This window comes from Lolium rigidum, chromosome 7 (assembly GCF_022539505.1).
Source record: "Lolium rigidum isolate FL_2022 chromosome 7, APGP_CSIRO_Lrig_0.1, whole genome shotgun sequence".
Classification (NCBI taxonomy): Eukaryota; Viridiplantae; Streptophyta; class Magnoliopsida; order Poales; family Poaceae; genus Lolium; species Lolium rigidum.
The window spans coordinates 200,068,263-200,083,996 of record NC_061514.1 but is presented as its reverse complement, the minus strand read 5'-3'; the positions used below and the strand labels follow the sequence as shown (position 1 = coordinate 200,083,996).

The window sequence follows — 15,734 nt, the reverse complement described above, 5'->3', positions numbered from 1 at the left end:
TATTTCTGAGAATGCTTAAAGTTGTACCTCATTCTAAGTATATTTTGACAAGAGACATAACTGACATCATTTGAATATGAAAATAAACACTCCAATAATTATTTTTATCAACTAATCTACACCCTGATGCTCCTTAGATATTGTTGTACAATATGAGGTATATTGTGTCCTGCTTCATTTTCATGATACTTGAGCAAGTGTATCAAAAAGTTTTTCCGCGGCTCGTAACCATCCTAACAATTCTTTACCATTCCATAAGAGCATAATATAAAACACAAATAATGAATTCATGACTGTGTGGAATACCAACCGGTGATCTACGTGGCCGTGCAAAAATATCAGCATCCCAGTCAGGTTGCGCTAATGCGAGTTAGATTTCAATTCTTTGTAACTTCAATTGCTAGTTGTGAGATTGGATAATTTTACTCTCTAGTGATGACAACACCGAAAGAGGATCCAGAACCAATACATAAGATCCATCCTTATCAATGGAGAACAATTTAAAGTTTCCCATGGATGCATAAGGAAGCAAACCTTCAAAGTTGGACAAGTAAATTATCATTACCAATTTGCGTGAAGATATTTTGTAGTCTATCCCATGCCAACTATCGAACAACATGGCCAGCGACTGCATATTTTGTTTCACTCAGCCACTTGTGGCCTCGTCACATGACCAGATTAAAATGGGCACATTACCTTGTACCATGTTACATGTAAAGTTTGGTAGAATGCCAGGTGCAATTATTCCAAGTAGAAAACACACAAGGAAAAACAAATTGACGTCACCACTACTTACTTTTCATATCATTCTTATGCTCCAATCATATATAGGTAGGAGACATGATAAGACATCCATACATCATGCCTACAAAATATTGATGATTCTGAGTACAAATCTTACGATAGATAGATGATATTCTATCAGTTTAACACAACACTTAACACTACCACTATAACTTCTTCAGCGTGTATTATCACACCGTTGAACCGCTCATTCTCCTCGGTTGGGCTCGTGTGGAGCGGAGGTTAACCGTTCCAGCATCATCTTCTCTTCTTCATGACGGATAGTAGCTGTAGAAAAGAACGCTTTATGTTAGGAAATCCACCTAAACATTCACCATCTGGTGAGCCCTAAGAAGTGAGCTCATGGCTGGTGTAAGGGCATCACTTACCAGCACATGTAGCATACTTCAGCCGCATACGCGATATTTCCCCCATGAAGTCAGTCATCATCAAAGCATGAAGTGTGTGTTTCATGGATAGTGAATCCGGCATGTAGGGATGCCCAAGAGTCGCAATGAAGGCCATGGTTTCAGCGTATCGTTTAGCCCTCGACCTACACGTGTCTGACGACACTAAGAAGGATGGCATTTTGATGCACTTACTTTGAACCATTGGCTGCATGACAAATGAAATATAACAAAAATGTCAGTATGGAAGCATGTAACAAATCTAGAGCTTTTTTCTTGGCAACTAATATTGCATGTTCGCATCACTCACTCCACTATAAACAATGCATCAGTTTTCACTAATTTATTTGTGGCATACTTACATGCATATGCTCAACAAAGAATAATTTTTTCCTAAATACGAAAGCACTATTTAGAACTCTCAACTTCATTTTAGTGTACATAATGACAAGATAGCATATGGCATCAGCAAAATAATTCAACTTTTAGGTCAGATGATTATTCTATGCCCATCTTTCAGTGTGTTTTATAAAATCATAACTATTGACATATCAGCAAGTTCTTCGTTTATGTAGTTGGTAAAAGTTGCTCCTGGAAGCGTCTAGTATATCAATACCAATGCCATCATGCTTAAATGTTCCATGCGTATTATGTGGCCGCTATGATTAAATTACCCTGTAAATTAAATTTCGCCAGGGTGCTTCTGACTACACACGATGCTAAACATGGAGAATAAGCAGAGGTTAGCAAAGGTGTGTTCAACCATTAACTTCACATTCACACACACTTACAGGGTAATATTGTAGGTTATTAAGGGATCTAATGCTAAAACAAGCAGAGGTTACCAAAGGTTTGCCGTATGGTATTCTTGCAATTTATGAGGGAGGCTGAAGTGGATCGAAGCTACACTGCTAAAAAGCATGTAGAAATAGAGTTCTCTTTTTCCTAAAACCACATGTACTATGTCATCAAAAAAGAATGTTTATTTCATGATCTAGTTTGCTCAGAATTGGCTACCACGAAATTATGCACAAACATTTTAGAAGCTTGGATGATATTTTCTCACACTAAAGCTTGTAATATAAGATGTCGGTTACAAAAAACCGCATATTTGATTTCTGTAAAATATTTTACCTCCCTTCTTCACTGATAACCACTCTATAGCAAGCACAAAATGATCTCAAAGTTTCAGAAGTAACCCAGGCAGTCGTCCTTTTATCATGCACATGAACCATGTACCATCTCTACTAAACCATGTAAGAAATTCCCAGCAGCCAAAGAAGAAACAATGTAACATAGTTGATTTGTACTTGAGCAGCTCTTTTAGGAATAAAGATAATTGTGCTACTGGAAATAACATTGTTCTGTAAATAAACATGGATATAAGTAGATAAACAATTATGGATAGTTTAGAGTTATGAATACATAACAATGGAGCTAAATTCAGTGATATGTAGATTCTACTGCAAGAACTATCATGCAGGTAAGATAGCATTAACCAATCTTGAAATATGCATATAACCAAAGCAGAGAAACAAGAGTTCTCTGACTTAGATGCAGCAGAGAAGGAATCCACAACATAAGAACCATAAGGCTATAGGGGAAAGATAAGCAACATGTGCTGACCTGCAGCTCTATATCAATAATAAGCTTGGCCCTTTTTATTTTCCAGGAGAGGATCCAGAAATATTGTCCTGGAAAAAAATATGATTACTGTTTCACCTAGAAATATAGCGAGTTATAAAATTGTGTGATGGATCAACTAACAATCAACACAGGACAATATGCTTATTTTTAATAAGAAATGCCCGCCCAAAACAAAGGGGAAATCTGCAACAATAACTAAATCTGCTTGAGAAATCTTAGAAGATATACAGTAGTATTCCTTGAATGTCCTAGATATCTAACTTTTAACTGCAAAGCTGGTTTGATTTTCTATGGCACCTATCCAGCTCTACGTATTACACTGAAGGCTGATAAATATGAGACTGGCAAACAAACAATGCAACTAAAAAAATCAGAGATTAAAGCTGAATACATGTAGACAGGTTGCTCACAATTTAGTTACAAATATTGAAATGTATGCAGCCTCTCCAATACAATTTCTATAGCAGCATATGCAAACTTCCTTTTTCAATTTGTCAATTGTTACTGCTGCGTTTGAGCCACTGAAAATAAATAATGAAGCAGTAAGGAATATCATTAGCAGGGTTTGCTTTTATCATGCTACAATATTTTTGAAGTGAGGCCATTCAGTGATCACGTTAAACATAGGCCATGACACAGTTATTTGCTACGGATTCAGCTTTGATGTTTGCTAGAACTCTCACCTTGTTGAATGCTTGGAAGGCTATCAGAGGCAGAGAGATAGGGTCCCTACTAACGTTGTTGCTAACTTAACTTCCTCCAGATCATGTGCCCAATAATGCAAACCTTGGTCAGGTATCTGCAAAAAAAATGGCATGTTAACTTGTATGCTTGTCAAAAGGAGAAAAGAATAATAACAACACATAGAATACACCATCCTTCAGGTTTCCAGAACCAAATAATTGTCAAGCTAATACTGGCTATCGAATTGCAGAACTATGGCATAACTATGGCACCATATAATATTATGATAAGCGTTTTATGATATCTGCACTTAGTGTCATTCAAGTAGAGAGTTCCTTGAGTACCACCCAAGTAGGGGATTCCTCTTCTGCAAAAAAAATTCTATTTGCGTTAGATCTCTGAAAAGGCTTACTGTGTCAAAATTTCATCTAATCCTGGGCCAGGAAAATAATTAACTATCGTGAAGCAGAAGCTATCATCAGACAAACAGAGAGCGGGACATATTGTTTTGTTCAAGCATTCACCTCCAAATTACAAATGTTTAAAAATTCCAAAAAAATTTACAAATCTTTTACTGCATACTACGCTAGAAACAAATGACCTTTTCTGATATATACAGAATTCTGGTTTTGTTTGTTTTCTTAATTTATAATAGGCTATTTTTCTCTTTGTAGGTATGCTGGTTTGTTTGAACGATTTGAACTTAGCACGGCCTAAAGTAAATCTCTAATATTAGGAGAGTTTGATGTGTAATGATCCTTTCATGTCTCTTGAGTGGACGAACTAAGATTTCATTGCTTGTTCTACATGATCACTGTGCATGATTATCCATTACCTCCCAACGCAGCAGAAAGTTGTGAAACCGGACTCCATTGCGTACCTCACAAGTGCTGCCAACAATGCTAGGATGTCCCCTCGAGAACCACCGCCTCAACCTGCAATATTTATCAATCAAACCGAATAACCACAGTGATTGTGTGTATGCACAGATTTGACAAAAAAATGAGTTACATGTTCACATGACACTATAAGAACTAAAAAAATAGAACTATAACTGATGAATCGACAAGCTTGAAATGCACAAACTTTAGGATATAAAATATGTCATGTTTATATTGTCACGCCATATTTAGTACCACCTATAAAAATATTTCGCCGACCGAAAACCATTTCTTAAATTGCAAACCTAAGGAAAACATGTGGATAGTCAAAAAGCAAAAGGAGAGGGGATTTGTAGATTTGCACACACAGAAATCCCAGCAAACAACAAGCTCATCTCCAATTATCAGTGGACGATTTGTAGATTAAACAGCTATATCGAGTAGATGGGCATAATCAAAACACCACAATCTGCAGTAAATAAGACATGGAGGGGGGATGATGTCGCCTAGTTCTGCACATGTGCACATCTACCAACCCGGTCGATTGTTGGCACATACCATTGTGTACCACAACCACTAATTTTGAATTGATCGTGTATCTCCTATTGAGCATGTAGGCTTCTCTGTCAGACACTCTAGGAGATAATCTGATATGTTTATCCAATTACCCACCAACAGCACAAGTCTTGAGGCCTAATAAATACAAAAATGTTCATTGCCTCCTGAACCAGTAGAAGGAAGAGGATTCGAGCAGAAGGCTGTGGAAGCAGAACTCCTTGGTGTACCTTGCAGTCGCCTCCTCGCGATGGTGCACTGCCCCTGGAGCCAACGCCTGCACCTGCACATCAAACCAAAAGAACAAGCAGCAGCATCAATCTGTGTGGGGAATGCATGGAGAGGATGTCGAGGGCTGAAGCAGACCAACACCTCTTCGTTCAAAGATGCGGCATATGAGAAGGAAGACGTCTTGTGCACGCCCCCTATATTCTAGTGGGGACAAGCAAGATGGACGGTGCAGCGGAGTGGCCATTGCCGACAGCGTCAGACTTATGTTGTGCTCGGAGGTTTCCCGGCGGCGGCAGCAACTGGTCCGGTCGCCGGATTCGAGAGAGCTGACTGGGAGACGAGAGGAGAACAAGGGTGGGGATGGGGGCTTTGCGGATTTTGTGGTCGAGGTGGTAATCTCCACGGTCTCCACGATCGGAAGTTGCCGCGCACGGAGCTGACCGGCGGTTGCCATGGATTGACCCCCACGGGGCTGACCGGAAGTTGTGAGGCGGCACCAGGGGATTTGGTCAGAGTCGAGGTGGGGAATAAGGAGGCAGCGCCAGGGCGTCGGGTGTTGCCGGTGGTGCTGCGCGATGGTGCTGGGGTTCACGGGGCTGAGTCAGCCGGTGCAGCGAGAGGTTGAGGAGGGGACGGAGGCGGCGGACGAGGATGGGGGCATGGTCGGGGTCTCGGGTGGTTCTTTGACTGAAGATTGGGAGCAGGCGGATGTGGGTTTTCAGTTTTTTGTTTTTGGGTTTTTTAGCGTTATACAGCGTGCGGGACATTGGGAGCGGTTTTATTCATGCGGGAGAGCACAGGGGAGACGTACCACGGGACACCACCGCTAGAGCTTTAATATAGTAGAGATAATAAGGTTGGCAATAAGCTTGGCCCTTTCTATTTTCCAGGAGAGGATCCAGAAATATTGTCCAGGTTCAAAGATCTCCTGGCAAAAAAAGATGATTACTGGTTCGTCTAGAAATCTAGCAAGCTACAAAATTGTGTGATGGGTCAACTAACAATCTGTTCAGGACAATATGCTTATTTTCAATAAGAAATGCACGCCCAAAACAATGGTGAAATCTCCAATAATAACTAAATCTTCTTGAGAAATCTTAGAAGATAGATAGTAGTGTTCATTGAATGTCCTAGATATTCACTTTTAACTGCATTTCTGGTTTGAATTTTTATGACATCTATCCAGCTTAAGGTGTTACACCGAAGGCTGATAAATATGATACCGGCAAACAAACGTTGTAGTTGAAAAAATCAGAGATTGAAGATGAATATATCTAGACAGGTTGCTCACAAATTAGTTACAAATTTATTGAAATGTATGCACCCTCTCCAATACAATTTCTAAAGCAGCATATACAAACTTCCTTTTTTCAATTTGTCAATTGTTACTGCTGTGGTAAAGCAACTGAAAATAAATATTGAAGCAGTAAGGAATATCATTAGCAGGGTTTGCTTTTATCATGGTACAGTCTTTTTAAAGTGAGGCCATTCAGTGATCACGATAAACATAGACCATGACACAGGTCTTTGCTACAGATTCTGCTTTCATGTTTGCAAGATACTGCACGATTTGAACATATTAGCACCGACGATCAATGAAGAATTCTCACCTTGTTGAATGCTTGGCAGGCTATCAGCGGCAGAGAGATAGGGTCCCTACTAACTTTGTTGCTAACTTAACTTCATCCAGATAATGTGGCCAATAATGAAAACCTTGGTCAGGTATCTGCAAAAAAAATGACATGTTCACTTGTATGATTGTGAAAAGGAGAAAAGAATAATAACAACACAAAAAATACATCTTCCTTCAGGTTGTCCTTCAGGTTTTCAGAACCAAATAATTGTCAAGCTAATATTGGCTACCGAATTAGAGAACCTCGCATGTGGATGTGTGGGGTTTGCTAAGGAAAAAGATCAGTAAGATATATTAACAATTAAGGAGGGAACTCTGCAGTTAGTGCCATTCACGTAGGATCTTCCTATTCCTTCCACTCGATTAGGGAGTTCCTCTCGTGCACAAAATATTATAATTGTGTTAGATCCCCTGAAAAGGCTTACTGTGTCAAAATTTCATCTAATGCTGGTCCGGGAAAATAATCAGCAATCGTCGAGCACAAGCTATCATTACACAAACAGAGAGCAGGAAATATTGTTTTGTTCAAGCTTTCCCCTTCAAATTGCAAATGCTTTACTACATACTATGCTAGAAACAAATGACCAGATCTGAGGGAGGCCACGACAGTATAGAACACGCCATCAATGCAAGGGCTCGAATCTGTTTTTATAATCCGAATTGCACAAAGAAATCACAGCAAACAACAAGCTCATCTATGATTATAATAGGATGAATTTGTAGATAAAAAATCAGTAATGAGAATCTGACAACAAGATTAAACAGCCATATAGAGTAGATGGGCATAATCGAAACACCACAATCTGCGGTAAATAATACAGGGAGGGGGATGATGTCGCCTAGTTCTGCACATGAGCACATCTACCAACCCCGTCGATTGTTGGCATATACCAGTGTGTGTAGCTCCTATTGAGCATGTAGGCTTCTATGTCAGACATGTTTGTCTGCAATTCAAAAGGTACTCTAGGAGATGATCTGATATGTTTAACCACGAACAGCACAATCTTGAGGCCTAATGAATACACAAATGTTCGTTACCTCCTGAACCAGTAGAAGGAATAGGATTCGAGCAGCAGGTTGTGGAAGTAGAACTCCTTCGTGTACCCTGCAGTCGCCTCCTCGCGATGGTCACTGCCCCTGGAGCCACCGCCCTCCACCTGCACGTCATGAATCTCAATCAAACCAAAAGAACAAGCAGCATCAGTGCATGGGGGCATGCGCGCAGAGGATGTCGAGGGGTGTAGCAGACCAACACTTCTTCGTCCAAAGATGCGGCGTAAGGAGGAGGAAGACGTCCTGTGCACGCCCTCCTGTCTTCTGGTGGGCGACGAGCAAGATGGACGGCGCAGCAGCGTGGCCACTGCCGGCGGCGTCTGACCTATTCTGTGGTCGGAGGTTTCCCGGTGGCGGCAGCAGCTGGTCCAGTCGCCGGATTTGAGAGAGGTGACTGGGAGACGAGGGGAGAACAAGGGTGGGGAGGGGGCTTTGAGCATTTTGTGCAGGAGGTGGTAATCTCCACGACCTCCACGATCGGCAGTTGCCGCGCAAGGAGCTGACCGGCGGTTGCATGGATTGACCCGCACGGGGCACACCGGTGGTTGGAGAGGGGCGGCCGGAGAGGGGGGGGGGCGCGGAGAAGGAGGCATCGGCGACGCGGCGCGCCTGACGGTAGAGACAGCGGAGAGGGGGGGCGGAGAGAGGCGGCGGAGAGGGGCGGCCGGAGAGAGGCGGCGCATCGACGGCAAGGCAAGGAATCAATCAGGGGATTTTTTTTTTAGTTTTGGCTGTACGGCACGAGAGGTCAAAGACCGTGCGTGGGTGGTGACCTCCTTGGTCGTTTCCATCAGCCGGTTTTGTGCCTGGTTTATTCCGTTTTTTACATATATATAAACGTGGCGTGCGGGACAAGAGCCGTGCGGTTTTATTTTTGATTCGAGGTGGGAGGCTGGGACGTACCATGGGACACCACCTCTAGCCATTTAATATAGTAGAGAAAGAAGATGACGCGAAGGAGTAACTAATGAGTTTACCTCCTTGATGGCGTCGATCTCGGCTACTGTCGATACAAGGGCGGCGGTTGGGGGCGTCGATGCGACCAGTTGGAGCTGCGGCGGCGGTTGGAGCTGCGGCGGCGTCTGGTGGAGCCCCGACGCCGGCGTCGGGTGGAGCGGCACCGTCGGCGACACGTGGAAGCTTGAGTTGCTGCCGCTAATGCTCGGGCACATGTATCGGCCCCACTTGACCTCCCGCATTCCAAGCGGCTAACCCTCCGTCAACCCGGGGGATGATCCGCCGGATCTTCTCGTCCAATAACTTGTTCATCATCTCCGTGTTCTCCACGGGCTTTTCGGCCACCGGCTTCTCTAGTGACTCCACCTTCTTCTTCGGCTCCCGAACCTCGGATTTATCCTTAGCCGATGACCTCCTCTCCAGCTTTCTCGTCTTGGCATCCGATCCGTAGTACTCGGATAGCTTCATACTTGTGCCAAAACCGGACACACGGCCACCCGACGTCGGTGGCTTGTCTGGCTCCCTCTCCTTGTACTTGTTCATCGCCCTGTTGAAAGGCGTGTCCCACGGTTCCGTCGACCCACGGGACGACGGGCCGGCCTTCGTCAACTCTTCATCCTTTAGACAAAGGAACTTAAGGTTAGCCCATTTGGCTTCATTGCCTAATAAGATGAGCGAAATAATATAGAACTATCCTTACCGGTACTTCTCGAAATCCCTCACGTCTTCGTGATCCGTAATAAATTCCCCGTCTTCCGGTCTAAGTAGTAGCGGGACCGGACAAAGTTCCTAGCTTGTTCATCCTGGATTTTGTGCCGGGGGTTTTCTTTCCCCGGACGTACCATCTCGGCATCCTCCTTGTCCCAAGTGGGCTGTTTTCCTCGGTAACCGCCGCTTCCGCAATGGTGGGTCCCTAAGTTCAAATCCCGCATTTTCTTCCCCGAGCGGTCCATTTTTTAACAGCGTCACTCTGTAAGTAAGACTTGAATGCATTAAAGTCTTCTAAGGAGAGCGACGGGTCTTTGCTACTTATCCTCTCCCAGACTTTCACCGGCCTCGATCTTTCCCTTCAGCCGGTTCTTCCGGACTGCTCAAGGTGGTGCTCATCTTCGTGAGAGCTAAAGAGTCCACCTTCTTATTTAACGGCTCCGGGAACGTGTATCGTTGGTGAAGCTTCGGAGGAGGGATTGGGCGATAGCCTCGTTCTCCTTGCTTCGAGGTCCCGAGTTAGGATCGGCACGGTTTCACGGACGATGCACCCTAGTTGCATGCCGTACCCTTTGGCAACCCACGAAGGCTCCAAGGGTAGGCCACTTTCGGAGACTACCGTGAAATGATCGGTGACGTTGGCGAGCACTTGCGGCCTCCGATCCCTCCTTGGCCTCCTCGCCGTCCTCTTCTTCTTACCCTCCCGAGGGTTGCCGCCGCTATCACCTTCCGTGCGGTTGGCCGCGTTCTCTTCACCGGCCGTCTCTTCACCGGTCCGGGCGGCGTCGTCCCGAGTATCGTCATCGTCGCCGGTGTCGGCGGCGGCCCCCGGCCCTCTCCCTCGGAGGCGGTGTCCCGGCCCTCTCCCTCGGAGGCGGCGTCCCGGCCCTCTTCCTCATCGTCGGGCGACTCGGCGGCGGCCTTCCGGGGCTGCTCGTAGCCCTCCCGAAGTCCTTGTTGGCCTCTCTCGCTTCTTCGTTCGGCTCCCGGGCTTAGAAGTGTTGCCCGACATGTTTATTTGCACTTCATTAAAAAGAGGCAACAAGTTAGTACAAAAGTCAACCAGAAAATTCGGCATGACTTTTGCTAATTTTTCTACGTAGGAGTGCCCATTTCTCAACCGAAACGGAAGTTAATCAACGCTTCGGGAGAAATGGGCAACTCAATGAAATCTCTGCAAAAATATCCACCATATATCGACCATACAAACTTGCCCATCTACAATACATCAAACAAAAGCCAACATAAACCTGGTTGGAGCGAGTACAACAACAATGACTACCACCCGGAGCACTACAAATCCGGAGCACTACCACCTGGAGCACTACCACCTGGAGCACTACAAATCCGGAGCACTACACAACACTGGAGCACTACACAACCTGGAGCACTACAAAAACCAGAGTACATTAAATGAATTCAAATAGTAGTAGCATTTCATGTACTAGTAGCATTATAGAGCATAAACAAGCATACAAGCTTATAGAGCAAGCCAACCGGTAGCTACGCCAACATGTGACTTCAAATGAAAATGCTATTATTCCGGATATAATTAAATAGCATTCCAATTTTTTATGTACCCTGGATCAGTAGCATGCATTTGACCAAAAGGAAGCGAAGTAAAGTTAATATAGCGAGCAACTATATATGAACCAAGCTACCGCATTTTCCATTTCATCTAAACCAACATAAATCAACTAAATGAACCTAGCTAGCTACTGCATTTTGCATTTCATCTAAACCAACTAAACCAACTATATAAATTGCTTACCATTTCATTTTGCATTTCCTACCGCATTCATTTTCAGCCAAAAAATTAGTTTCAAACCGGAGAGCGAGCATGATGCAATTTCATTTTATTAACCGAGAGAGCAACATGAGCAACATAAGTCATTTACTTGTTACTAGTCACTCATAAAGCAGCATCCAGCTCACCCAAAAATCAAACGAGCAAGCAATGAATAAAGAAAACAAAAGTTGCTATCACAAGCAATTTGAACCAAGTAGCAATTTATGGCAAGCATGAGCATGAGCAAGCATTTTTTCATTTCATTATTGTTATGAGCATCGAGCATGCCCACGACGGCACCAATAAGCGATAGCAGTTTATGGCAAGCATGCACTTGGTTTAATTATCGTAACACACTAAATAGTATTGGCATAATCATGCACTTGATAATTGCAATATGGTTGTTCATTTAAAAAATACTACTTATTGCTATATCAACCAAGTACCTACTTCATTTGCAAGTAGCATTAGGCATTTTCATTTGCATTTGCATTAGGCATTTGATAGATGGATCAATCATGTTGCTTTGTCCCTTGTTTCGTTCCATTTGACCACAATATTGCAGAATCTTTATTTCAAAATCTTTATTTGCAACCAGTAGCATTTTAAAATCTCTAGTGAGCATGAGCATGAGCATGAGAATTCGCCCTAACTAGCAGGAACCCTAAAGCATTTCAATTTGCAAACAGAGACTATGAACTCCAATGAACCCTAACTAGCGGGAACCCTAGCCGGGAGGGGGAAGGTGGAGGGAAGGGGAGAGGGGAGGGAAGAGGGGAGGGGGAAGGTGGAGGGAAGGAGAGAGGGAAGCTCACCGATGGTGACGGTAGCGACGACGGTGGCCTCTCCTCTTCCTCCTCGAGGTGCAGCGGCCTCCTCCTCCTCGATGTGCGGCGGCCTCCTTCTCGGGTACGTCCTTGGCGGCGGCGTGGCGGTCCTCCTCCTCCTTGATCTGCGGCGGCGGCTCGGGGTTGGGCGTCCTGCTCGGCGGCGGCGTGGCGGTCCCCTTCCTCCTCCTCGGCGGCAGCGGCGCTTGGTGGCGGCGCTTGGCGGCGGCGGTGGTTGCGCTAGGGTTGGCTCGTTGTCGGGGAAGAAACTGCTAGTGTGGGGAGTGGGGAAGAAAGGTTCAAGTTATTTCACCAAGTGTCTTAATTCTGTGGCGCACCACTCTAAGTGCGCCACAGAATTAAGCATTTTGTGGCGCATCAGCTCTTTCATGCGCCACAAAATTTCTTAATTCTGTGGCGCACCTAAAGAGGCATGCGCCACAGAATTTAGACACTTAGCAAAACAAAACGGGTTACTGCTGTGTCCTGACAGATACATAGTACTAGTCTAGTGGTTAAGGCCAATGTTAGGCCATTAGTAGCCAGGTTCGAACCCTGGCTGCCACACAATTTTTCTTCCTTTTTTCATATTTTAGTTACATTTCAATAAATAACACAACATTATTTAGTAATTAGTAGAGAGAATTATAAATTACTTGTCTCATACAAACATGTTCTTGTTTCTCTCACACACACATGCATGTACTTGTCTAACACACACACTCACACACATGTGATAGACCAAAAAAGATCTTCTTCGTCCTGGCAACGAGCTCTAGCGTCTCTTCGCAATCTTCTTGCCCTTTCGGTTGTTGGCGGTTGAATACTTTATGCCGGCCACCTTGAGATTTCTTCGCGTGAACGGACAACCTTTAGAGGGTAGGGAGGTCTTCCTTCTTACTTTACTAGTAGTAGGCATGTCGAAGTGCTCGTCGAATTCCTCCTCCATCTTCGGGTCACCGTTCTTGTCCAAGTCTTCCTCGTTGGCGTCTCCTTGCATTCCTATGATGCTCCTCTTGCCCCTCCTCACGACAACACGGCTAGGCCTCGACGGATCGGTGATGAAGAAGCATTGGTCAACTTGGCTATCGAGTACCCATGGCTCATTTTTCGCGGATGCGTTCTTCGATTTTGCATCGGGTATAACCATGGTTGTGAAATATCGGCCTTCTTTTTCGACCTTCTTGGCCCATCTCAAACGAAACATTGGCACCGTCTCTCCACAGTAATTGAGCTCCCATATCTCCTCGATCCTTCCAAAAAATCTTTCCTTGACATTAGTCTCGTCATCGGCGTATGACAAGCATAGTTACTCCCGAGTTTTGATTTTCACTATTTCTGTCCTTTTCCTCGGTGTAGAATCCGTAACCGTTGATGTCGTACTCCGATAGGTCCTTACGTTATGCGCGGGTCCCTGTGATAAGGTGTATATGAGTTTTTCATCTTCGGTAGAAGGCGTATTTCTCTGTGCTTCAACCAGTTGAGTTTGCTTGAACCAACGCGTGAAGCTGGAGTTGTGCTTTTTGGTTACGTCTCCCATCTTCCTCGGACGGCCCATATCGATGTAATTCTGCTCGACCATGCTTTTGTGCTCTTGCACGAAAGGTTCGGTCAGTTTTAAGTGTTGTAGCGCGACCCGGTGAGCCCTGTCAAAGTCGTCGCGTCGATTTTCAATGCCGACATGGACCGAGCGGTAGCCCTCGCGGTGACCGACTCCGGCGAGCCTCCCGAGGTGCGTCCCGGGGGTAGACCAACATGATCCTCGTCGTCCTCGGTGCTTAGATAATTCCGGCGAAGGAGATGCACTCGTAGGTTAGAAACCCCTTGGCCATGCTTGCGTCCGGACGGGCCCTATTGCGAACGTATCCTTTCATGACACCGTTCGCCTTTCGAAAGGCATCATGTTGTGGAGGAACGTTGGGCCGAGCTGCTTGATGTCTTCAACGACATGGAGAAGGAGATGGACGCATATATCACAGAATGCAGGCGGGAAGTAAATCTCGAGCTCACATAGTATCACCACGATCTCATCCTGTAGCATCTTGAGCTGCCTCACGCCGATCGACTTCCTGGTGATAACGTCAAAAATGTTGCATAGGCCAAACAGCGTATCACGGACGTGCTCGTCCATTATGCCTCGGATCGCAACGGGAAGTATCTGCGTCATTAGCACGTGGCAATCGTGAGACTTCATCCCGGTGAACCTCTTCTTCGCTACGTCCAGATATCTGCTTATATTCCCCGAGTAACCGTGAGGAACTTTCACTCCTAGGAGGCACTCGAAAAGCTGCTCGAGCTCCTCCGGACTCGTTGTGAAGCGAGCAGCGGGAAGCTGCACCGCGTTCTTCTTAGCCCTTTTACGGAGACGTTGAGTCCCTTCCGTCTGATCATCATCATCATCATCATCATCGTCAGTATCGGGGGCTTGAAGATCTTTCCTGACGCCAAAATGTTTAAGATCGTATCTTGCTTTCGGTCCATCCTTGGACTTTTCTGAGTTTCAAAGAGTGCCAAGCAGACTCTCGGTAACGTTCTTCATAATGTGCATGACATCGAGGCTGTGGGGCGTGTGGAGGACCTTCCAGTACTCCAAGTCGTGGAAAACAGACCTCGCTTTCCATACACCGAGCAGCGGCTCGGCTTCGGTCGCTTCTTTCCCGCGCCGGGCACTCCTTCCAATTTTTCGGAAAATCATTGATTTCTCGCGCCGCTCCTCGGGCGTGGGGGTCCATCGGGCTCATCTTTACCATTGAACAGATCACCGCGTTTTCTCCACGGGTGATCCAAGCGAAGCCACCTTCGAGCACCCGGGTAGACGGTTTTCGAGGACCCGGGATCCCTTGGTAGTTGTAGATGCGGCGTATCGTCCATGCACTTCACACAGCTCGTTGAATCCGTGGCCCACCCGGCGGATACATATGCGTAACCGGGATAGTCCGTGACCGTCGTGATCAACGCGGCTCTCATATCGAAATAAGTTCTAGTGTAGGCGTCCCACGTACGGGGTGGCGTCTTCCACAACGTGTCTAACTCCTCTTTCGGCAGCCCGAGATACAAATGCATGTCGACACCTGGTTGTTTCGGCCCCTGAATGAGAATACTCGGGTGTATGTACCTTTGCTTGGTGCACAGCCACGGGGGTAGGTTGTAAGGCCATACAAACACAGAGCCAGGTGCTATGCGTGCTACTCGGTTGCCGAACGGATTGAGTCCATCGGTGCTCATACCCGACTCGATGTTCCTTGCGTCGCCCCCGAACCTAGGGAAGGCGATGTCCAATGTTTGCCACCGTCCGGCCGTTCGAAGGGTGTGTCAAGCATATAGCCCATCTCCGGATCTTCTTCGGGCTTCTGCCTTTCCTCGTGCCATTGCATGAGCTTTGCTTCCTTAGAGTCCACGAAATACCGCTGCAGACGGGGAGTGATAGGAAAGTACCATACCACCTTTCGAGGTACCTTATTGTTCCCAACCTTGTACCGTCCGTGGCCACACACCGGACATGTGGTTCTGTCCTTGTACTCGCACCTATAAATCACACAATCATTAATGCAGGCATGGTATTTTTCGTGCGGTAGGTCA

At 45.6% G+C, this 15,734-nt stretch overlaps 2 protein-coding genes across 2 annotated transcripts; both read right to left on the bottom strand.

The window, feature by feature from the left end:
- Window positions 1-912: 912 nt before the first annotated feature.
- LOC124677520 lies at window positions 913-6,806 on the bottom strand. Its single transcript, XM_047213505.1, has 4 exons — window positions 6,799-6,806; window positions 2,817-2,884; window positions 1,173-1,398; window positions 913-1,071 (listed from the first exon to the last, which is right to left on the bottom strand). Exons 3-4 carry the CDS (start codon window positions 1,393-1,395, stop codon window positions 992-994), a joined length of 303 nt encoding a protein of 100 aa, XP_047069461.1. The 5' UTR covers window positions 1,396-1,398; window positions 2,817-2,884; window positions 6,799-6,806; the 3' UTR covers window positions 913-991.
- Window positions 6,802-8,424, bottom strand: LOC124677519. The gene is made up of 3 exons (XM_047213504.1): window positions 8,075-8,424; window positions 7,860-7,978; window positions 6,802-6,914 (listed from the first exon to the last, which is right to left on the bottom strand). Exons 1-3 carry the CDS (start codon window positions 8,312-8,314, stop codon window positions 6,860-6,862), a joined length of 414 nt encoding a protein of 137 aa, XP_047069460.1. The 5' UTR covers window positions 8,315-8,424; the 3' UTR covers window positions 6,802-6,859.
- Between the last annotated feature and the right edge of the window lie 7,310 nt (window positions 8,425-15,734).

What these genes read in the sequence shown, in the direction of transcription:
- LOC124677520 (XM_047213505.1), bottom strand. Translation starts at nt 1,395, where the DNA reads ATGGTTCAAAGTAAGTGCATCAAAATGCCATCCTTCTTAGTGTCGTCA. An exon ending in GAAGTATGCTACATGTGCTG is followed by an intron (nt 1,072 to 1,172) that starts GTAAGTGATGCC and finishes TCTTTTCTACAG; the next exon opens with CTACTATCCGTCATGAAGAA.
- LOC124677519 (XM_047213504.1), bottom strand. Translation starts at nt 8,314, where the DNA reads ATGCTCAAAGCCCCCTCCCCACCCTTGTTCTCCCCTCGTCTCCCAGTC. An exon ending in GCATCTTTGGACGAAGAAGT is followed by an intron (nt 7,979 to 8,074) that starts GTTGGTCTGCTA and finishes CATGACGTGCAG; the next exon opens with GTGGAGGGCGGTGGCTCCAG. An exon ending in TCCTTCTACTGGTTCAGGAG is followed by an intron (nt 6,915 to 7,859) that starts GTAACGAACATT and finishes TTTTTTTTGCAG; the next exon opens with ATACCTGACCAAGGTTTTCA.